Source organism: Pristis pectinata, chromosome 4, assembly GCF_009764475.1.
Source record: "Pristis pectinata isolate sPriPec2 chromosome 4, sPriPec2.1.pri, whole genome shotgun sequence".
NCBI lineage: Eukaryota > Metazoa > Chordata > Chondrichthyes > Rhinopristiformes > Pristidae > Pristis > Pristis pectinata.
This window is the reverse complement of record NC_067408.1, coordinates 12790349-12815443: the sequence shown is the minus strand read 5'-3', so window position 1 is coordinate 12815443 and position 25095 is coordinate 12790349. Positions and strand designations below refer to the sequence as shown.

The 25095-nt window shown below is 40.7% G+C and overlaps 1 protein-coding gene across 1 annotated transcript in view; it reads left to right on the top strand.

Moving 5' to 3' along the window:
• Positions 1-23187, top strand: part of LOC127570089 (uncharacterized) — a 37548-nt gene extending 14361 nt beyond the window's left edge. Inside the window, exons 3-9 of the mRNA XM_052015369.1 lie at positions 4470-4578; positions 7945-8283; positions 10570-10839; positions 13129-13476; positions 13551-13817; positions 18204-18311; positions 22642-23187. Coding sequence (XP_051871329.1) covers positions 4473-4578; positions 7945-8283; positions 10570-10839; positions 13129-13476; positions 13551-13817; positions 18204-18311; positions 22642-22667 — 1464 coding nt within the window. The 5' untranslated portion in view covers positions 4470-4472 and the 3' untranslated portion in view covers positions 22668-23187. The remainder of the gene's footprint in view (positions 1-4469; positions 4579-7944; positions 8284-10569; positions 10840-13128; positions 13477-13550; positions 13818-18203; positions 18312-22641) is intronic.
• Positions 23188-25095: the final 1908 nt, after the last annotated feature.

The following is a 25095-nucleotide window of genomic DNA, read 5'->3' as shown; positions in this document are numbered from 1 at the left end:
GGCTTATCCAGAAGGTCAAGATACATGGGATCCAAGATGACTTGGCCGTTTGGATTTAGAACTGGCCGTTTGGATTTAGAACTGGCTTGCCTGTAGAAGACAGAGGGTAGTGGTCGATGGGACTTATTCTAGCTGGAGATCTGTGGCTAGTGGTGTTCCTCAGGGATCCGTACTGGGACCTCTGCTGTTTGTGATGTATATAAATGACCTGGATGAAAATGTACATGGGTGGGTTGGTACATTTGCAGATGATACGAAGATTGGTGGAGAAGCCTGGTAAAGGATACAGCAGGATATAGTTCGGTTGCCCATATGAGTGGAGAAATGACTGATGGAATTCAACCCAGCCAAATGTGAAACGTTGCCCTTGGGAGATCAAATGTAAAGAGATAGTACACTGTTAATGTCAAGACCCTTAACAGTGTTGATGAGCAGAGGGATCTAAGGGTCCATCTTCATAGCTCCCTGAAAGTGGCTACACAGGTTGATAGGGCAGTAAAGAAGGCATGTGGCATGCTTGCTTACATTAGTCGAGGCATTGAGTTCAAGAGTCAGGAAGTTATGCTGCAGCTTTATAAAACTCTGGTTAGGCCACATCTGGAGTATTGCATTCAGTTCTGGTCGCCCCCCTTACAGGAAGTGTGTCGAGGCTTTGGAGAGGGTTCAGAAGAGGTTTACCAAGATGCTGCCTGGATTGGAGGGAATGTTCTATGAGGATAGGTTGAACATACTTGGGTTGTTTTCTCTGGTGCGGCAGAGGCTGAGGAGAGATCTGATAGAGGTTTATAAGATTATGAGAGGCATAAAGTAGACAACCAGTATCTTTTCCCCAGGGTTGAAATGTCTAATACCAGAGGGCATGCATTTAATGTGAGAGGGAGAAGGTTCAAAGCAGATGTGTGGGGCAAGACTTTTACACAGAGTGGTGGGTGCCTGAAATGTGCTGCCTGGGGTGGTGGTGGAGACAAATACAATAGGGGTGTTCAAGAAGCTCTTAGATAGGCACGTGAATGTAAGGGAAATGGTAGGATATGTACATGGTGTATGCACAAGGGATTAGTTTAGTTGGGCATTTTATTACTAATGTAATTGGTTCAGCACAACATTGTGGACCGAAGGGCCTGTTCCTGTGCTGTACTGTTGTATGTTCTTACAGGGCTCAATAAATTGGATGCAGGGAGAATGTTTCTCATGGCTAAAGAGTTTAAAACCAGGGGTCACAGTCTCAGAATAAGGGGTAGGCTATTTAGGATTGAAATGAAGAGATATTTCTTCACAGAAAGTGGTGAATCTTTGGAATTATCTGCTCTGGAGGGTTGAGCAGGATCAGTCACTGAATTCATACAAAACAGAGATCAATATATTTCTGGACATTAAAGGAATCAAGGGATAAGACAAGTGTTGGAAAGCAGAGGGTGGAAGATCAGCCATGATCTTGATGAATGTCAGAGATGGTTCAAAGGGACATAGGGCCTATTCCAATTCCTGCTTCTTACATTCATATGAAGACAGCCTTATTATGCTGAGTGAAATTAAATGTTTGAAATTTATTTTTGTGATGTGAGCATCGTTAGCCAAGAAGCATTAATTGCCTATCTCTGATTGTGAGCTGCTGCCTTGAACCACTGCACTTCTTTTGAAAGTGCTCCCACAATGCTGGGTTAAAGAATTCCAGTATTTGTAACCAGTGAAGATGCAGGAATAGTGATTTATTTCCAGGTGAAGATGATGTGTGACCAGGAGGGGAATCTGTAGGCGGCGTCGTACTCATGTACCTGCTATCCTTGTCCGTCTTGGTGATCGAGTTTGCAGGTTTAGAAGGCGCAGTCAGAGTAGCTGAGGTGGAATGGGAGTGCATTTTGTAAATGGTATACACGAGCCTATACTCTGCTGGAGGTGGGCTGAAGTGAATATTTAGGGTGGTGGATGAGGGACAATGAAGTGGGCTGTTTTGACCTGAATAGTGTTGAGCTTCTTGAGTGTTGTTGGAGCTGCACTCATCCAGGTAAGTAGAGAATATTTCATTACACTCCTCAACAGTGCCTTGTAGATGGTAGAACTGCTTTGGGAGTCTAGAGATCAGTAACCTGCCAGAGGATATCAGTCCTGTGTCCTTCCTTGTAAACATAATATTTATATGGTTGATCCAGTTGAGTTATTAGTCAATGGTGACCATTAGGATGTCAATGGTGGGGTTCATGGTTTTGCCAAAGGTGTTGGTTAGGCTCTCTTTTGTGGTAGATATTCATTGCCTGGCACTTATGTGACGTGATGTTACTTGTCAATTATGAGCCTGTGTCTACGTGTTGTCAAGATCTAGCTGCACGTTAGCATAGGCTGATTCATTCCCTCAGTCTTGTGAATAGATTTGTAGAGTCGTCAGTGCACAACCCCACTTCTGATGCCATAATGGAAGAAAACTCATTGACGTAGCAGTTGAAGATGGTTGGGCCTAATGCATTGTCTGAAATAAGAGTGGTATTTGTTGCAGGATAAGAGTTTGTTGCTGAGAAGAGAGAGGCCTTTAGTCTTTTGGTGAAGAAGAGACTTGCTCTGGTTTGGACAGAGTCTTGAGTCTTGGCTTCCTCCAAACTGATGGGACTCATCACACCTCCATTGAACAGATCTGAGTCATTACTTCATGTTTTTGAAAGATTTTAGGAAATGCTTGTTCTTATATATTGCAGTTGACATCAAAGCTATATTTAGCCTTGAGAGATCAAAGAGTTTATTTAAAACTGAAGTCAGTGGGGATTGGGAAGGAATATCTTCCAGTGGCTATAGTCATAACTACACAAAGGGAAGTGGTGTGTTTGTTAAACTCTAATCATTTCAATGGTTTCATCACTCTCTACATTGAATGTTGAGCAGAAGGTCAGTTTTTATATTTCCTTTTCATCTTATTTTCTTGCTTATATAACTTTTAGAGTCATTGAGAAAAACAGCATGATTACAGGCCCTTTGGCCCAAGGAGTCCATGCCGACCATGGTGCTCACCCAGCTGGTCCCAACAATTTAGTTCATTCTCTTCTGATTTCTAAAATTCCGTCCGTCCTTAGATTTACTAAACATCTTTTCTATTTTATTCGTTTCTTTCAAAATGTGATTCTAATATATTTAGTTCCTAAGAGTACAACTATAGATCCGTAATGGCAGTTAAAATGATATCATATATCTTTATGCCATTAATTTGTCTAGTTTGTTTATAAATATTTTCTGGTCAGTTAAATCAACTTTATTTTTCACTTTGTCTGGATTGGACCTGATATACCAATCCTCAATTACCTTTCTTGCTTGCTGTTCCCTTCTGTCAAACACTCTTAATCATTAACCAAACAAATTGGCAGCCTCTCTGTCTGTTTTTCTGTCTCCGTGGATGCTCTCTGACCTTTGAGTATTTTAGGCATTCACTTTTATTTCAGGTTTCAGCAAATTAAGTCTTATGCACCTTTGTTTCATAAGCCTTGTTCTTTTGTGCCTGTTCTTGTTCATCACCTGCTATTTACACTTTCTCAAGTAAGATCTGTAGTGATTTGCAAGTCTTCACCAAGCTCTCTCAAACAGTACAGTACCCGTTTAAAGTTGATTTTCTCGGTCTCCACCCTATCTCAGACATTTCCTTTGTCTTTTCCATCCCTCCCCTTCTGTCTCTCCACAGATACTGCCTATTTTGTTGATAATCTGGTGAATTTTCTGTTTATATTTCAAATCTTCAATATGTTTTTTTCACTTTTAAAATATTCTACAGCCTTCATACTACGTTTTGAATTTGTAAGTTCCATCCGAACCACACCCCCTCACCCTCAACCTCACCCCCACCCCTCCCAGACCCAACAGGGATAGGGTCCCCCTTGTCCTCACATTTCATCCTACCAGCCTACGTATCAATGGAACCTTACAGCTTAATGGCATGAGCATTAAGTTCTCCCACTTTAAATAATCCCCACACCCCTTCCCCACACCACCCTCCCACCATGGTTCTTTTCTTCTCTTTCCTAGCCTATCTCTTTTTTCTACCCCTTTTTTTTCCTTTCTCTCCTTACCTTTGACTCATCCCCCAGTGGCTTCCCCTCTTTTGTCCACCTATCACTGCTGTGCTTTTCCCTCCTATATATTGGGCTTCCCCTCTTCCTATCTTCAGTCCTGAAGAAGGGTCTTGACGCAAAGCGTTGACTGCCTGCTTTTCTCCACGGATGCTGCCTGGCCTGCTGAGTTGCTCCAGTATCATAGTGTTTTTCATCTAGATTACAGCATCTGCCGTCTTTTATTTCCCCACACCACCATCATCTTGAAGCTAATGTCTGTTTTCCATTGAATTTAAACAGCAGTCTATAAATCTACTTATTTGAATTGCTGGTGCTCTGGTTTGTTGGACTTTTGCCTGATGGAATAACACCCCATTCCTCAGCTACTGGCACCAGTTTCTCCTGAGTTGAAATGTTTCTGTATTACTTGTATACTTCCTGCAGGTAATGAAACTGAATCTGCAAATGAAGCTTCAATTTTACTACCACAAGATGCCTGCTGGTTTGATGTTCGGTGTCTCTGTTTTTCTACTTCCATCTACTTTCACTCAAAGTAAGTACCTTATATCCACTAATCACATTCATGTTGTTTTACATAGGCATTGTGTTTAATCAAATCATGCACCAGTTATGAGAAAGTCTTTATTTCCATGTTCCTGGTCTCTTAAGCAAGATGTGTTCTACAGGTTTCAACAGTGAAACTACATATTGAAATGAAATATTTCCCATGTATCTTAATGTCTTGAGACTCCGATTTATCCATCGACTGTTGTTGATGGCAGAGTCTCGTCACACGGAGTGGAGACACATTTCAAGTTGTTGCATTGTTTCAATAGCTTAACATATTGAATATATTATAAAAATATAATGTAAGTAGTGTAATTTTAAAATAAATAATATTATGATGGAAGGAGCAGGCAGGAGAAAAATTTGGTGTGGAAAAAGATAAGAAAATAACATTAATTTTAAAATAAGTAGCAACAATATTAAAATCTAGTTAATAAAACTTTAATTATTGAGATTATGCTAAATTAAGCCTGTCCAATTGACAGAAGTAGCATGGCGGTTTACTTAATATAATTTCAAAAAGCCCAGAACATTGTATTCTGAACAGGCTCTGGGATAGAGAAATCTGAAAGGTGAACAATATACATGTCTTTAAGTTGCTAAAGGGTTTTACAGAAAAAAGCAGAGAAAAGATTGTGTTCAAAACTGGAATGGGGGTGGGGGAGGGAGTAGGTGGAAGAGATAAATTCACTAATAAATTCAATAAAGAATCCAGGAGCAACATTCACAGCTAGAATACATTTAGAATGTGTGGGCTTGTTACCACATGGATTAGGAAGAGAAAATAGCAATTCACATTTTAAGGGATACTGGTATGAACACAGGGTAAAAAGTTGAATATGCTTTAAAAAAAAAGGGTTACTTGAATAAGGGAAGAGGATGTTCGTACAGAGGACAAACACTGAAATAATACAAGCTATCCTTTCAGGTAACATGAATAGTTTGTAATTTAAGGTTATTGTACAATATTAGTTTGGAATTTCGAGCACATTACATAGTTCTTTCACATACACTGCATTAAATTTTGTCTGAGAATTGATTGCTTAAAGCTATGTGAAATTCCTCAACTACATAATACTCTAAGGCAACAACTTGTATAATCCTTTGTACATATGGTGTCCTTACATGCGGAGGCCACGGGGTACAAAGTGTTAGCATCAGTCAGTGCCCAATGCATGACTGGCATTGGCTTTTGCAATGTTCTAGTGCAATTATGGTCCTCGAATCCAGTGTAAATTAGAGTTAGATTTTGGTGTTCTTCTTGAGTATCCAGTCAGGACTACAGCACTGCATAATTGGACTGAAGGCACACGATGATTTGGAAGTGAAAATACAGCCTAAAGGCAGGCAATTACAGGCTGTTGACTGAGTGATGCGAGTCATGTCACCAGAGGCCAATTATGCATTACTTGATGTGTGCATGTCCCCATGGAGCCATAGTTGTCAATTTTACAAGAAAAAAAAGCACATACTAGAAAGTGACTGGAGGTCAATTTCGTAGACCTAGTATCATAGGACCTTTATAAATCAGGTAGGGATAGGGACTTCCACCTACTTTGGGAAACCACATCACATTACAAGCAATGAGAAAATTTGCCATAAACTTTTTCCACTGTTACGAGCCAGGTTGCTACTTCATGAGTGTCCCTTTAAGATGCCTGAATGGTAGTGTGTATGGTTTTATCTGACTGTTACGAGTGGGAGCGGAAAAAGCGTCTATAACTGGAATGATGTACGAGGCTGAAGGGAATTCACTGACGTGCTGGCAATGGCACAGACAGACTGAAAGAGGGAGAGAGAGAGAGAGAGATGTAAAAGTTAGCAGCACTGTGTAGTGTGAAAGGTCATGGCTGTCATGTGACCATGACAACACTGACCCCTCTGGCTGGGATGACACCATTGAGCACATGGTCGAAAGCAACACCACTGTCAATCAAGGTCTGGCTCCACCCACCTATTAGTGCACGCCCTGACCATTGGGGCTATGTAAATACCTGTTGTACATGGCCATGGCCTATTGGACATTTTTGAATCATCTAGGCTGGCTCCACCCAGCTCTCCGGCACTATAAAAAGTGCTACATGTGCTGGTTCTTCCTCTCTGTCTCTCCAAGGATGTTGAGGTAAGTTGTGCACTACTTCAGAGTAGTTAGTTAAGGACTCCTGAGACCAAAGAGCCAATGCTTGCCCAGAATCAGGGTGTTGTATTGTTTATTCCTTGATCATTTGTAACCAGTTTGTTGTGTGCGTGCACGCGTGTGTGCGCGCGCATCTCGCCCCTGTTGCGATTCCCCTCACGTCTCATGATCACCCACGTGTGTGTGTGTGAGTGTGCATCCATTCCCGTTCATTCTGTCACCGTGTTTGTCTTTGTGAATAAACCATTTTTAAAAACCAAATACTGTGTCCAGAACCCTCTATCTTTAAGACCTCAAAGAACCTTTTCACACAACACACTGACTACCAGTCTCTGTATCTATGGGTGAAGCACAACCGTTGTGACTGTCACTTTACATCCATACATGGATTTTTGGAGTAATCTGTGGCGTCCACTTTGTCATTAACCTGTACCAGGAAACAGGTATATGAGTGGGCAGCCACGTATCGAGTGCCCTCGGTGTGTCAGATACTTCGGAACAAACCCATGGAGATCTTCAGTGATTGAGGCGTCGTATTAGTTCCATCATGGAATCTGTGGATTTCATAAACTCCTTCTCTCTACATTCTATTCTACATTCTAACGTGGTTTTCAGAAGCCTTTGCTCATCGTTCTACTTCATGACTTGCTGAACTGAACTGGTTTGCCATCATAAAACTTTGAGAACTATTCCTAGACTGGGTGGTTTGGGAACTAGCCACACACACACACTTTGGTTTAGTGTGATCAGTATCTAACATCTAACGTTTCCTTTTCTCTTATTATTACAAGTAGTTATTAATAAGTAGATCTAAGTGTGGAAACCTGGCTCGTTGTGTTTCTATTGTTGCGGTACGTAACGCCACACCAATTTTTCTCCTGCCTTCTTCTCCCATCTTTATACTGCTGAACCCTTTGTTCAGCAATCAAAGGGAGATTTGGAGCATTTACTTTCTGTGACCTCTTATGTAATCATCCCCTCCCATTCATTTTGATTATGCTTTGTCACAATGATGGCATGGTTTAATGACTAGCAACCGAAACATCAAATATATATTGGAGATGTTCTGACTTAATGCCTGGAGTACAGGCAACATGATTAGTTAATTATAAAAGTATAACTGCAAGTGAGTCAACATTGTTAATAATTCTAGACATGAGACTAAGAAATTGCAGTTTGTTATTAAAATGTTGACATTGTTCCTCTTTTCAACAGGCAGCCCAAACCCTATTTATTTTTTGGATAAAAGAGGTGACATTCTTTTAGAAGGACCAGATATTCCTGAGAATGGATCTGTTGTCTGGGAATGGAAACCCCACTCGGGACAAGAAATCCAGCAGCTGGTTACATTAAACAAAGATAACTGGGGTTCTTGGAGTGCACAATGGAGTGATGACTTTAACAATTATTTGCACAAGAAAGTCAAATGGGAGTACGGTACTCTGGATCTGAAAATTACAAAACCCACCTTTAAACTTTCAGGATTGTTCATTTTGACTCAAACACAGCCGATATATAAAATGTTGAAACAATATGAAATATCTGGGATTAAAGGTGAGTGGACAAGACGTTGGTATTTGGAATATTGTGTTCAGTTTTGGATACCCTGCTATAAGAAGGATGCTGTTAGAGTGTAGAGGAGATTTATGAGGATGTTGCTGGGACTTGAGGGACTGAGTTATGGAGAAAGGTTGAGCAAATTGGGACTTTATTCATTGGAGCCTAGGAGAATGAGAAGTGATCTTATAGAGGTGTATAAAATTATGAGGGGCATAGATAGGGTGGATGTGCACAGTCTTTTTTCCAGGATTGGAGAATCAAGATTAAGAGGGCATAGGTTTAAGGTGAGAGGGGAGAGATTTAATAGGAGCCTGAGGGGCAACTTTTTCACCCAGAGGGTGGTCAGTATATGGAATAAGGTATCGTTATTAGTCACATGTACAGCGAAACACACAGGGAAATGCATCTTTTGATGGTGTTCTGGGCGCAGCCCACAAGTGTCGTCACACTTCTGGCGCCAACATAGCATGCCCACAACTTCCTAACCCATACATCTTTGGAATGTGGGAGGAAACTGGAGCACCTGGAGGAAACCCACGCAGACACGGGGAGAACGTTCAAACTCCTTACGGACAGCAGCCGGAATTGAACCCGGGTTGCTGGCGCTGTAATGTCATTACGCTAACCGCTACGCTACCATGAGCTGCCAGAGGAAGTGGTTCAGGCAGGTACGTTAACAACATTTAAAACGGTACTTGGACAGATACATGGATAGGAAAGGTTTATAGGGATATAGGCCAAATGCGGGCAAATTGGACTAGCTTAGGTGGGAATCTGGGCTGCCATGGACCATTTGGGCTGAAGGGCCTGTTTCTGTGCTGTGTGACTCTATGACAAAATCTTGAAAAGGTCCGGTATTGATTCTGTATAGTAATTGCCAATTTGATGTCAAGGAGTTGCCAGGGTCAGATGAGATTTATATCACTGTGCAGAGTGAATATTTCATTAAACAGGAGAAAGATTTGTTCTTTATTTTTGGTGAAATAATCAGAATGAGCAAAAACAGGTTTGTAATTTCCTAAGAAATAGCAAACGAGGGAACATTCCAAAAAAAGAATAATTACTGTCTCCAAACTGGCACACTCTTTTTAACTTGGATTGAACTTTGGTACTAGAGAAATGGAGCATCTGTCCTAATTAACCAAAGAATAATAGGATAGAGATAAGATCGGCCAGTAACACTGTTCCTGATTGTTACACGTTGCACCTGCCGGACGTACTGCAGAAGAAGGTAGGGCATTCATGACCCTGTATTCTTTAGCAATCTTAAAAAAAAATAAAACTAGTAAGTTCTGACAAGGAAAGATGTTGCTAAGCTGTGAAACATCCTTGCTTATTGAAGTATTCCAAATGAAGTGTTTCACATTCCAAACTGCTGTTGTGGTCCTGATTTGTTCTGGTCTGGGACTATTGTTCCCAAGGTGGCACCAGATATGAGCTTGCAATTGAAAATAATGGGGGTGATGTCTCACATTATTAAGTTTTAATCTATGATCACAACCTGAAAAGTTAGTTTCTCTTGCCATAGATACAGCCTGACCTGCTAGGTATTTCTGGTGCATTTTGTTTTTATTTCAGATGTCCAGCATCTACAGTGTTTTATTCAATTCACTTACATTTTAGTGGCACTCATTGTGCATAATGTATAGTAGAACAATGTCACATGAATGGAGCACCAGTGCAATTAGCGTCCGCTGTTCCCGTTGAAAGATCTGATTACTACTGACCATGTTGTAGGTAGGACTAAAAAGTCAATGTGAACATTTTGAGAACATACCCCTCCTTAAGAGCCATTCCCTGTGGAGACTGAATGATTGGGGTCCTCTGAGGAAAGCACTAATGTAAATAACATTGGGGCTGTACTGATCTTTGATATGGACTGCAGTGCACATGTTGGATGGTCTTATTGAAGTGTGCTGGCACATCATGAACAGGTGTTTTCTCTATGTCTGATAACAGGTGCTCTATATTTCTAGCACATCCTCTGGTGAAACTCTATCACCTGCCCACTGTGATGTTGACATCCACAAATGTCATTAAAACCTTGTAACTATGAGCTGAATCCTGACAATCCAGTTGATTCAGGGGTGAAGGTCATTGGTTCTGCTCTGCCTCACTTACCTTAATGAAACAAGATTTAATGGCTCCATTGTGTTGATCTACAACTGAAGTGCGTGAGTGTAATCTGAGTTGACATTTTAATGCATCAAAGTGCAAAAATTGAACCTAATTGTTGTATTTACATGCCACAATTCTCACAGTTTGATCTGTTTTTTACAGTTGAGTCAAGCCCACGGCAGCCTATGGTTGGCAGTGATGTTACCCTCAGCTGTACCATCTCCAAACCCTCCAATACTGTCAGCCTTCATTGGAAACAATTGGGCACATCTCAGCAGAACAGAAGGAACACTGATCAGATCCGACTAAATAACACAATCTATCTGATAATTAAACATGTTGTAGTAGAGGATAAGGAGATGTACGCTTGTGAAGTGCGGGGAGATGGATCCATTATTCACACAGGACGAACCGATTTTTCTGTGTCCTCATGTAAGCATATATTAAAGAGTTACCAGTTCAAACTGTTGCATACAAAGTGGAGTGATACATGTCAACCATGAGCGGATCCCTTACAGTTGGAATGCTGGTGGCCCAGTGCTCAGAATAGCACTGAGCAAAAAACAGCTCTCCCTCCCCTCAGTGACCCTTCTAACCAAGTTCAGCTGTTGAATACTCGGGTTTAAAACCTGCATTCATCTGGGCTCATAGAAAAGGGGAAGGCCTGGGAATCACCAACCAGGAACTGAAAAGAGAAGGATGTTAATAATAGAAATAAGGGAAGGGTTGAAGTGGAGGATAACTAAGAAAAGAAAGCATGTGGTGGGAAGTGGAAATGGCAGATGGAAGGAAGCAGAGCCTGGGAATGGGCTTTGTGAGGAAGGAGGAAAAAGCTGAAAGGGATACTTTGATATAGAAGGGAAAAAATGCACTTGTGTTAAATATGGTAGAAAGATTTATTAAAATAGCAAAAAGCATCATTGATGTCCATCAGTGTAAAACCAAAGTGACCCTACAATAGATATTGGATAGTCACTGAAATAATTCAGTTGTATATAAAATACAAGGAGAAAATAGCGTGGTGGAGGGGAAGGTGAAAAGTCGGGAGGGGGAAGGTGAAAAGTCGAGAGGGGAACATTGCACTGTTAAATAGGAATGACATTTATGACAAAAGTAGAAAGATGTATGAGCAAAGTTAATGCTTCGTTGAGCAAAAATGGACTCCGCATTGGTGTTAGTGGAAAAGTGGTGACTAAAAGCTAGGTCAATTAAATTTTAAGTGTGTGCAAAGAACCAGCAGAAAGGGAAGAGCTTTGGGGAGGTTGTTCAGGGAAGAAGTGTTTCACTTCCAAGTATTTCTTCTGACTTTTCCTACTTAATTGACTCACTTTATGAAATTTCAATACTGGATGAAATGAAACTATGAGAATTTAAAAATAACACAGGATTTATCCTCAAGTTTTTCTCCATCTTATTCACTATTAAATTCTTTGTGAAGGGAAGATCTTGCCTCACAAGCCTGATAGAGTTCTTTGAGGAGGTGACCAGGAAGATTGATGAGGGCAGTGAGGTGGATGTGGTTTACATGGATTTTAGTAAGGCGTTTGATAAGGTTCCTCATGGTAGGCTTCTTCAAAAGGTCAGAGGCCAAGGGATCCAAGGAAGCTTGGCTGTGTGGATTTGGAATTGGCTTGCATGTAGAAAGCAGAAGGTTGTGGTGGAAGGAGTGCCCTCGGATTGGAAGGCAGTGACTAGTGGTGTCCCGCAGGGATCGGTTCTGGGTCCTCTACTTTTTGTGATATTTATAGATGACTTAGATGAGGGGGTGGAGGGCTGGGTTAGTAAGTTTGCGGACGACACTAAGATAGGCGGTGTTGTGGATAGTGTGGAGGGCTGTCGGAGCTTAGAGGGATATTGATAGGATGCAGAGCTGGGCTGACAAGTGGCAGATGGAGTGCAATCCGGAGAAGTGTGAGGTGGTACACTTTGGAAGGACAAACTCCAGGGCAGAGTACTGGGTGAATGGCAAGGTACTTGGTAGTGTGGAGGAGCAGAGGGATCTGGGGGTTCATATTCACAGTTCATTGAAAGTTGCCTCACAGGTGGAAAGAGCAGTTAAGAAGGCCAATGGGATGTTGGCTTTCATAAGTCGCGGGATTGAGTTTAAGAGCCGCGAGGTGATGATGCAGCTTTACAAAACTCTACTTAGGCCACACTTAGAGTACTGTGTTTAGTTCTGGTCGCCTCATTATAGGAAGGATGTGGAGGCGTTGGAGAGGGTGCAGAGGAGATTTACCAGGATGCTGCCTGGATTAGAGAGTATTGAATATGAGGAGAGGCTTAAGGGTGCTAGGGCTTTATTCACTGGAAAGGAGGAGGATGAGAGGAGACATGATAGAGGTATATAAAATACTGAGAGGAATAGATAGAGTAGACAGTCAGCGCCTCCTTCCTAGGGCACCAATGCTCAAGACGAGAGGGCATGGCTTTAAGGTTATGCATGGGAGGTTCAGGGGAGATGTCAGGGGGAGGTTTTTCACCCAGAGAGTGGTTGGTGCATGGAATGCACTGCCTGGGGTGGTGGTGGATGCAGATACATTGAACAGGTTCAAGAGCTTGTTGGATAGGCATATGGAGGAGTGTGGGATGGGGGGGATATGCGGGAGGAAGGGGTTAGGTAGTGTGGGGGTGGTTTGATGGATGGCACAGCATGGTGGGCCGAAGGGCCTGTTTTGTGCTGTATGGTTCTATGGTTCTAACATGTTGTTCACTGCATTGCAGATTTAAAGTTTAAGAGTTACCAACTTTATCGCCCAGCTGCAGAACACAGTGAACTTCAGCTGATTTGCTTTCATTATTATGATGTTGTTCACCCTAATCATGCTACATGGACTTGGAGATCATCTCATCTTCAAAGTCAGGAGAAAGAAATCGCGTCTGTATCAAGATTTATGCCCATCAATGTAAACAGGACTCATTTTGGGAATCGACTGGTACCTATAGCAGCAAAATCCAATGGGATGGATTTCAGTGTGAGGATTGCCCCTGTACTGTTTGAAGATGCAGGAGTTTACTCGTGTTTTTTGGGCTCAGATAAATATGTGACCATTAAGTTGATCACTGTTAAAGGTAAGAGACAGATGCTGCATCTTTTAGTGATGAAATCAGTGCTTAAAATCTAATGACTTGTTTTGTTACCTCAGTGACAGCTGAACCATCTGATGCAATGACTGAAGGAGACAATATTACCCTGACCTGCTCTGTGTCTGAGGTCACTGAATCAATGAGACTTGTTTGGATCAATAGTGAAGGTAAAACTGTTGAAGAGAAAATTTTTAAGGATGAAGAAACAGAAGAGAAATTTTTACGGCTGATTATTCAGAAAGCTGATAAAGACAAAAGGAGCTGGACATGCGGTTTGTTTCATCAAAACGTTCCAAAATATTTAATCCTATTTCAGAAAGTTTACAGTAAGTGACTCAGTTCTTGCTCTTTATGACTTCCACAGAATGTTCTTGACACCTGCTGATTTTTATTGTTTGCTACTTATTTCTCATATCCAATTGCACTCTTCATTATTCAGAGATTAATCATGGCTGTTCATGTACAATTATTTTTAGACCTTTGTACTCCATTACACTCTTACTGGAGATTTAACTGTTAAATCCCCCTGCACACTTTATTAAATAGTGGTGCTCCTGACATCCAGTTTTGCTGATTGGGGTAAAAATAGAAAATCTGACTTTGCAGGCAACAGCAAGGCTTTTGCACTCACTGCTGACCTCAGTTTTGAATCCAGTGACGACCCAAGTGGAGGGCAGGGGGATTTGCAGTGAGAAGTGGGAGGGAGGAGCCTTTCATATCCTTTTCGGCAAGGCTCTCCATGTGAATCATCATGTGGGTACACAGAAAAGAAGAGAAACATACAAATTTATACCTTCTGACTTAGACTAAGCTCTCAAAGACTTAATGTCCCCATGCCATTAAAAAAAATCAAAAACGTTTAGTCATGTACATTATTTTATAAACAGAAGCTTTAACCATATGCAGACCATTTTAAAACTCAGATACATTAAAATGCTTCAAAAGTGTACGAAAAATATTTACACTAGTTGCACACAGCCGTTCCCCTCTATTTAATTCAATGGACAGAGACTCTTTGGATGTACTATGTTTGCACATCATCTGAAGGTCATTCGCCACTGTCTGTAATGGGGAATCACCACAACTTGTCTCTGACTTGAAATATCAAATTGTAGTCTGTTTCCCGGCAATCAGCATGTTGCTGATAGCATCGCTTGAGTATCTGCATTTGTATAGCAAGAGGAAATCCCAATGTTGCCAATTACATGCAGGAACAAGAATGAACATTAGCAGTTTTGCCATTATTATCTCACAAAATCCAGCCTAATGTGTCAATCTATCATTGTGTTGCATTAATCACTTACTTGAATATACTTAGTCATTGTTAAATGCCTCTTCTGGTAGAATATCTGGTTGCAAATAGTTGTATGGGAATTATTGGCAGGAGAATAATTACTAGGGAATGATTGGCTGTTAATAGTTGGCTGGGGATATTTGGATGGGAAATAATTGGCTGGTGTACAATAACTGGCTGGTGTACATCCCTTCCGGATGGACTTAACACATTCTATGCACGTCTTGAACAGAAGGGAAGTGGATTGTCACCATCCACCCTGACAGCCACCAATGAAGCTGAACCTGTGATCACAGTGGAGGACATAAGATCAGTCTTCTGGAAAGTGAACACGAGGAAAGCACCTGGCCCAGATGGTGTCCCTGGCCGTGTGCTCAGATCTTGTGCTGATCAGCTGGCAGAAGTATTTGCGGACATAGTCAACCTCTCCCTGCTTCAAGCTCAGGTTTTCGCCTGTTTTAAGAAGACCACCATCATCCCAGTACCGAAGAAAAGCAAGGTAACATGCCTCAATGATTACTGACCAGTGGCTCTGACATCCACCACCATGAAGTGCTTTGAGAGGTTGGTCATGGCACACATCAACTCCAGCCTACCAGACAACCTGGACCCATTGCGATTCCCCCATTGCCGAAACAGTTCTACAGCGGATGCCATCTCCCTGGCCCTATACTCAGCTCTGGAGCATCTGGACGGTAAAGACACCTACATTAGACTATTGTTTATTGACTACAGCTCTGCCCTCAATGCAATAATCCCAAGTAAGCTTATCACCAAATTCCGAGACCTAGGACTCAAGACCTCCTTCTGTAACTGGAACCTTGACTTTCTAACAAACAGACCGCAATCAGTGAGGATAGGCAGCAATACCTCCGGCATGATTATTCTCAACACTGGTGCCTCACAAGGCTGCGTCCTCGGCCCTCTACTCTACTCCCTATACACTCATGACTGTGTGGCCAGATTCTGCTCTAACTCCATCTACAAGTTTGCAGATGATACCACCGTTGTAGGCCGTATCTCAAACAGTGATGAGTCGGAGTACAGGAAGGAGATAGAGAGCTTAGTGGAATGGTGTCATGACAACAACCTTTCCCTCAATGTCAACAAACAAAAGAGCTGGTCATTGACTTCAGGAAAGGGGGTGGTGTACATACACCTGTCTACATCAATGGTGCTGAGGTCGAGAGCGTTGAGAGCTTCAAGTTCCTGGGAGTGAGCATCACCAACAGCCTGTCCTGCTCAAATCACATAGAAGCCATGGCCAAGAAAGCTCACCAGCGCCTCTACTTCCTCAGGAGGCTAAAGAAATTTGGTTTGTCCCCTTTGACTCTCACCAGCTTTTACAGATGCACCACAGGAAGCATCCTATCTGGATGTATCACGGCTTGGTACAGCAAGTGCTCTGCCCAGGATGCAAGAAACTGCAGAGAGTTGTGGATACAGCCCAGCGCATTATGGATACCAGCCCCTACTTTACCTCTTTACCTCTCGCTGTCTTGGTGAGGCAGCCAGCATAATCAAAGACCCCACCCACCCGGGACATTCTCTCTTCTCTCCTCTTCCATTGCGTAGAAGATACAGGAGCCTGAAGGCACGTACCACCAGACTTAAGGACAGCTTCTACCCCGATCTGATAAGACTATTGGACAGTTCCCTTATACAATAAGATGGACTATGACCTCACAATCTACCTTCTTGTGACCTCGCACCTTATTGCACTGCACTTTCTCTGTAGCTGTGACACTTTACTCTGTACTGTTATTGTTTTTACCTGTACTATATTAATGCACTCTGTACTGACTCAATGTAACTGCACTGTGTAACAAATTGACCTGTATGATTGGTTTGTAAGACAAGCTTTTCACTGTACCTCAGTACAAGTAACAATAATATACCAATACCAATACCAAGATGGGATTGATAAGTTCGAGTTGATAGGTTGGACTGATAGAAATGGGTGTTGACTTAGTTCACCAAATCAGGATTTATTGTGAAATTTGAAGAAATAACTTGTTTGACATTTAATCTTAAAATGTTATCTTTTTTTTAATTCTAGAAGCACTTCCTGTGTCTTTAGTTTGAGAAAAATGGGTCTTGGAACTGCACCCAGGATAGAGCATCTGAGTGCATAGAATTCTGAGACTCAGTTGCATGCAATTTATATTATCATCTGACTTTAAGGCCACATCAGAAAATCTACCCTGGAACCTGCAGGGAAGAGAGATCACAAAATGATAGGATTTTATCTTCAGTTTGAGAGCATGAAACTAGCATTTTAAAATTAAATAAAGGCACTTGCAAACATATGAAGGCTGAGTTGGTGAAGGAAGTTAAGAATGATATTGAATTAAAAGAAAATGCAATGATGTGAAGATTGTCATTTTCTTCCTTTTCATATACTTGAAGAATCTCTTACAGTCTTTGTATATTTAACTTCTTTGGCCCCATCAATTGAGAGGGATATTCTTCCCAAATCTGACTGTCTTCAAAAGTCTACCACCATCCTCCACTGGCTTCATGATGATGTGCAAGTTGTGATCCTCACCAACATATCCCCATGGACCCTGTCCTGGACTGGGGTCAAGCAGGATTATGTCATTGCATCTTTTCAACCTTTATCAGTGAAATATTTTACCTTGTATCCAATGAACTCTCCACTGGAATGATCTTAGTCTGTAGGACAAGCAGGAAGTTATTCAACTTTTATTCCAGAACCAAAGTATGCCAACCTTGGTCAATGAGTGAAAGCACAGATGACACATGAAGGCTGAGCTCCAATCCATTGTTGACCCTTTCACTGAAACATAGCAGAGAATGGATTTTACATTGAATATCAGAAAGGTAAAAGTGCTTCACCAACGTATCCCCTCCTCCCCACTCCCTATATATATTTATATATATATATATATATATATATATAATATATATACACACACACACACACACACACACACACACACACACACACACACACACACACACACACACACACACACACACACACACACACACACACACACACACACACACACACACACACCTCACTTGCTAAGATCTCATTGAACAGCCAAGGAGGCTTGAGGCACCATGGAGTTGGTTGTTGCTCTTATTTCTTCATTTCTTCTGATCTTGCGGTTACCAACATCCTGTTTGAAACAAGGAACTAAAGCATTATGCGATTTGTCTTCCTTCCCTAATACATTGAGAACCAAAATACACTGAGAACTGTTATATAACTCCAACCTTTCCAAAAGTGAGGTAAATTAACTTGAATCAGGGATTAAGTCCAGATCCTCTGCTCCGTTTATCTTAAAGGTAAATCAGGCTGTGGCTACTGAGTCACTGGATATACATTTAAATTATACTAATTTAATCTATGAACTAAGGGTGAAACTTATGCTTATTGTTCTGACAGATGATTACACTTTCAAACACACAAATGTAATTATTATCGGATGTCTGGCTCTTCTACTCATCATTATGCTGCCAGTGGTCTTATGCCTAAGAAAGCGCGAGATTTCAGGTAAGAAACCTTAACACAGCATGTGTCCAAAAATTGGTTATGGCAATTAAACCTTTGCTTCAATTTTTACAGAAGTTCACTTGAATTAGATAAATACTCGTGTTCGTATTTATAATATCCAGTTATTCTCAGAAGACAATATTTTCTGAATTTCCAGAATGTTGTGACTTTTAGACAAGACTGCAACTGGTGAAATGTGAAAAATGACAAATCTACATGGATCTTCTAAGTCATATAATGTTCCAAGGCACATAGTAGTGACACACAAATTGGAGTAGTTGATCAAATTCTTGGGCAAGAAGGCAAGTTTTGAGGCAATGGTAGAAGCAATTCCCATGTTAGTTGATCTTGTAATCCATGCAAGACTACTTGCACTGGGCAGAAGATTGGGTTTGATTTTGATACTCACTTCCAACCTTAAAACTCGAGCCACACACTCCCTGATATGCACAGGTTTGCTAGGCAAAAACTGATGATTCCATTAAACAGAAATGAGCTAGATCCTGTTCAGAAAATAACATTTTTGCATTGGGTGTTTTAGTAATTTGAGACATGACAGATGGTAAAAGCAGCATTTTTGGTGGATCAGTTGCTCGTGGCCTTGTAGCTTCAAAGCCCTCAATTTGCTGGAATTTGCTCATCTGATGATTCCACCTACTACTGCTGTCTTTTATAATTACCAGGACTAGTTGAACTGGATGGATGTTGTTTCTTCTTCAGACCAGCTGTACTATATCTTCTTATTGTGGATATTAAAGGCTTGATTGTCTTCATAGAAGCAATAGAATGAACTTATAAGAAAGGGAGTCTTTTTTAAGGTCAATGTTTTATTAAAAACTTTTCGTCTTGAACAGGTAACACGTTTAATTGGCTTTGCAATCATGTGCCAGGCTGTAGTTTTATTGATACTGGTTTATTACTGTCACTTGTAACGAGGTACAGTGAAAAACTTGTCTTGCATACCGATCGTACAGATCAATTCATTACACAGTGCAGTTACATTGGGTTAGTACAGAGTGCATTGATGTAGTACAGATAAAAACAATAACAGTACAGAGTAAAGTATCACAGCTACAAAGAAAGTGCAGTGCAATAATGTGCAAGGTCACAACAAGGTGGATCGTGAGGTCAGAGTCTATCTCATTGTATAAGGGAACCATTCAATAGTCTTATCACAGTGGGGTAGAAGCTGTCCTTAAGTCTGGTGGTACCTTCCATATTGGGCCTTCCTCAGAGCAGAAGTACGACAGGCTGATACGCTAGGGCATGTTGATGTGAGGAAAGAGGCTGGAACTTTTGAAAAACATTAGGATAGATAAGTCACCGGGGCCGGACAGGATATATCCAAGGTTATTACGGGAAGCGAGGGAAGAGATTGCTGCGCCTTTGGCGATGATCTTTAGACACATGAATGATAGAGAAATGCACGATAGAGGAATTAGACATATGAATGATAGAGAAATGGGGAGCTATGTGGGAGGGAAGGGTTAGATAGCTATTAGAGCAGGATAAAATGGCACAACATTGTGGGCCAAAGGGCCTTTACTGTGCTGTAATGTTCTATGTTCTATCTCTCATAGTTGGATATTCATGTATGATAGTGATTTAATAATTCATCTTATGTGCTGATATCTACACACAATAAATCCCACTTTGTACATTGAACATGACCATTATGGGAGAAAGTATTTCTCACACATTATGGAACAGGAATCATAATCTGCATGCACAGGTTTTGAAAATCAAAGACAGGATCCTCTTCAATCAAGCGAAGAGACATCTCAACTTTTCTCAATTCCCAAAGAAATCCAGCAAATGCAAGGTAGCATTAAAATATTGAAACTAGAACAGGACAGTCATAAATTTTCAATTACGTGTTCATGGTTACTAGGTACACCTTTATAATTTTTACTTAAAAAAGAAATGCACTGAAATGCAGAAATGGTCTGCATTTACTCTCAAATATCCAATAAAATGCATGTGTATTTTTGATTCTTCATTATCACCTTCCATTTTCATTTTTCCATCTTCATGGGAAGCACTTAATATTTAAGAATTTCCATTAGCTCAGAGTTAAGACCACAGTGGATAACAGAGTTCTCAAAGATCATAATAAATAACTAACACTTGATGGTCTGGATATCCCCTTCTGTGCTGCATTATTTTATGAGCTCATTAGCTACACTTCTAAACATCATTACTCTCTATGGCATTTACATATCCCTGCAATTTCCATTCAAGTTTGCTCCACACTGTCCTTGCCACAAGTTAATGGCCTCTGGAATAGTCCCAGTAGTTTTATCACAGCTCTACTGTTTCATAATTCTAAACAGATAGGTCATTCCAGGATATCCTCTCTCTCGCAATGCTTTCTTTAATCAGTGCTGTCACTCTCTCTTTTCTCTTTGCCACACACTGTATGCAGGAGTATTTAGAACTCATTCCTGCCCTTTTTTTTAAAGCTGTATCTGTGTTATCACCACAACATTGTATTCTTTTGTGGTTAATTGCATCTATAGCTCCACAAGCGTGTTAAATATGATTTTTGTATTTATATACATGTAATCCTACCTTAGACCTTCTTGGACTGTCTTAGTCTGGTCAAGTTCAATAAAAATTATTTCTTGTGCTGCTGCTACTCATCACACCCAATCCCTTTTACACCTATTTTCCACTTAATGCTACTTTCTGTGGCCATGTCCCCTGCCATATTAATTTAAAACTTCCTCCACAGCAAGCAAATCTTCTCATTAGGATACTGATCCTGGCTGTGTGGAGCTGCAGTCTATCTGTCCTGTACAGATCCTGCATCCTTATGCTCCAAGAGTCAAAAGCTCTCCGTGCTGCATCATCTCTTTATTAATCTTTAGTAATATAAATCTTTGTTTCTAATCCACGAAAAGTCTTCAAACATAATACAAAAATATATTTATTCAGTTGCTTTAGACATTCCTAATTTCATGTTTTGTATAGAAATGATCTACAGAGGAAAAAAAACAATTCAGCCCCAGCAGTCCATCCTTTCTCAGCTTACTGTCAGGGTAACCTTTTTGACAACCTTTATGTCGGGAAGGATGGATGATGAGAGGCCAACTAGGGATATGCTAAAATGGTCAGAACTAGAAAGGTATGGATAGGGGTTTCATACTAAAATGAGCTTAGGTAGGGATGGAGTTGAATAGTGTTACTTTTAAACTACAGAACTAGAATTAAATTAGAATCAGAATCAGGTTCATTGTCACTGACATATGTCGTAAACTTTTTTTTTGCGGCAGCAGTACAGTGCCAGACATAAAGACATAAAATTACTTTTAGTCACAAAAATAAATAAATAATGCAAAAACAGGAATGACAGCTTGAAGATCAGCAGTTTCAATCTTACTGTGTCTTACATCTCATATTTCATATACTAACACCAGGAAGCTTTGGGAAATTTCATTTGCTTAAATCTTTTAGTGTAAGTCTTAATTCATCCTATGTGGTTCACTCTTGCTCTATCTGATGTGCACTCTTGATCAAGAAGCAAGTCCACTACGTTCTGAAGCAACCAAAAATAAGTACCATATGGCACTGACCAGTATCATCCACATCTTGAGTGCAAATATAGAGACAGCAGAATAACCAGCACAAGCAGTGGTTAGCTGTAAGCAACATTGTACATTTTATTTATAGAATCAGTGGTTTCTGTCTGATTTTAGATAAAATTGGTGTGGGAGGCAAGCACTTAATTGTGAATATTTTTGAAATAAGGGCTAAAGCTATCAGCTAAATGGAGCCTGTATTAGGAAATCATCTGACAATTCTTGAATGATATTATTTCAGATATTGCATGTGTCTTCAAAAGAAACTTCTTTCAGTTGTATGAGTGCATCTTGCTCAGGATAGCACTCCTTGAGCAGAGGCAGGAAGGAAGTCCTTGAATCAGGCCTTGCTTGCTGCAATCTAAGATGAGGAAACATGCATTATTGGAGATCTGGCTCACAGTGTAAGTGTAGAATGTTGTCTGGTTTTGACTCACACAGATAATAATCAGCTCTTGCTGATAGTAGAGTCTTGCTGTTTTATTCTCTGGATGGATTAAATACAGTGAATTAAACCATATATTCCATGTGCCTTTTTGTCAATGTTACCCTTTAATTGTGTTGTTTAAAATTACTATAGGACAGTGACCTGATTCACAGTGCACCAAACAATAGTAAAATACTGTAAGTAAATTGATTCCTGTTAGTGAAATTAATTGTCCTCCTATATTAACATTCTAATCAAATTTGTAACGTTGCTATCTAATGCAGAGCGAAAATATTTCACAATGGGTAATTTCTCTCTACAGATCCTGTCTGTTTCAAAGGGAGATGATTCATCTGCTATCTACATGCAAGTAGCACAAGTGAAATAAGAATAAGCTATGGAAAATAAAAGGAAGAGTTTGGAATTGGATACATGGAATATAACATAATTAAGAACTGATACCTTTACCTGAGAACAGCTCCATAGGTTTCTTCAGAGACACGGCAGACTGGAGATGCAGGAATCTGGAGCTAACACCAGATTGTAGGAGGAGCTCAGCAGATCAGGCAGCATCTGTAAAGGCAAAGGGATAGTCGATGTTTCAGATCAAGACCCTAATTCACCCAGACGTTAATTATCCTTTTGCCTCCACAGATGCTGCCTGACCCTCTGAATCCCTCCAGCAAGTTGTTTTTTTGTTCCTGCAGCTTTCTTTCTCTGATTTAACACAGTCATTGCATTAGGCTTTTCAAATGGGAACAATTATAATTGACAGTTTGCAATAGAAGCTATTATAGGTTTGTCTGATATAACTTCAACAGCTCTCTCACAGCTTCTACAGTTGCAATATATATATAAAAGAACTGCATTATCAAAAACAAATTTGTGTCATGTGTAATTTTGCTGACCACTAAATTAATGTCTCAGTACAGTAATCAACAAAGATCAAACAATGTAGCATACCATTAAATTGCATTTTCTATATCCTAGTGAACCAATTAATAGCCACCAGCATTTAATTCACTCATCATTGCACCATGCTCCTGTAGTCCATGGTTTACAAACACTGAACCTTTGTCAATGGTTTTGCCTTCATTGTTAGATATGAGTTCCAAAGGTCATAAGGATAATTCACAGAAGGGCGATATAGTTTAGCTCCAACAAATTGGTAATGGGCAGAGAGCACACTGGCAATAGGTAATTTAGGGCAAATCAAGCTGGTCTTAATGAACAAGATTGCTGCATTTCACTCCATACAAAGATGTGTCCAAGACATAATTAGCACACAGCTCTTACTACAGAAGGGTTTGAAATCAGGCAAAAGGACATCTTATTGCAATTATATAGGGCCTTGATGAGACTGCACCTGGACTATTAAGTACAGTTTTGATTTACCACAATGTACTTACCACAGAGAAAGTGCAGCAAATGGACATAGAATAGTTTCAGGGTTGACACGTTTGCCGTATGGGAAGGGATTTAGTAGATTGGGACAGTATTCTTTGGAGTTTAGAGGAATGGAAGGAGATTTCATCGACACATATACAATTCTTAAAGGGCATGACAGGCTGGATGCAGGGATGATGTTCCCCTGGCTGCAGAGTGTAGGACCGGGCTACACAATTTCAGAATCACAGTAGCCCATTTAGGACTGAGATGAGAGGAAATTTCTTCACATAGAGTCATACAGTACGGAAACACTCTTCAGCCCAACTGGTCCATACTGACCAAGATGTCCATCCAAGCTAGTCCCATTTGCCAGAGTTTGACCCATAACCTTCTAAACCTTTCCTATCCATGTACGTGCCCAATTGACTTTTAAAGGTTGTTATTTTACCTGCCTCAACCACTTCCTCTGGCAGCTCATTCCACATACATACCACCCTTTGTGTAAAAAAGTTGCCCCTCAAATTCCTATTAAATCTCTCACGTTAAACCTATGCTCTTTAGTTCTTGATTCCCCAACCCTGGGAACCTTTGGAATTCTCCACTCTTAGTGCTGTGGGCACTTGGTTGCTGTGTTTATTCAATACAGAAATTGATAAATTCTGGACCTTGAGGGAATCCAGAGATATGTAAATCACACTGGAAAATGGGGCTAATATAGAGGATCAGACATGATCTTAATGAATGGTGGAGCAGGCTCAATGGGCTGGATAGCCACTCCTCTTCCTACTTGTAAATAATAATTTCACAGGCCATTTATTGTATCCACTGGGGGAAACTGAGCATTCCATTACAGTCTACCATGCTGAGTACTTACCTGATTGTTCAAAGCTGTAAGCAGCATGTTCATACAATAAAGGACTATGGTTTAGCTCATTTCTGAGGAGTCCATTATATCTCCAGTTGTAAGAAAACAATAGCACAAACTGGAATTCATACGTAGAGTCATTGAATGGAAACAGGCTCTTCAGCCCAACTTGTCCATGCCACCAAGGTGCCTCCCTAGGCTAGTCCCATTTGCCTGCATTTGGTCTATATTCCTCTAAACCTTTCCTATCCATGTACCTGTCTAAATGAATTTTAAACATTGCAATTATACCCACCTTTCTCACTTCCTCTGACAACTTGTTCCATATACCCAACTCCCTCTGTGTGGAAAACCTTGCCCCTCAGGTCCCCTTTATATCTCTTCTCACCTTAAACCTATGCCTTCTAGTTTTAGACTCTACTACCCTGGGGGAAAAGACTGACCATTCACCTCATGATTTCATATGGTCACCCCTCAGCCTCCTGTGCTCCAGGAAAAACGGTCCCAGCCTATTTAGGCTTT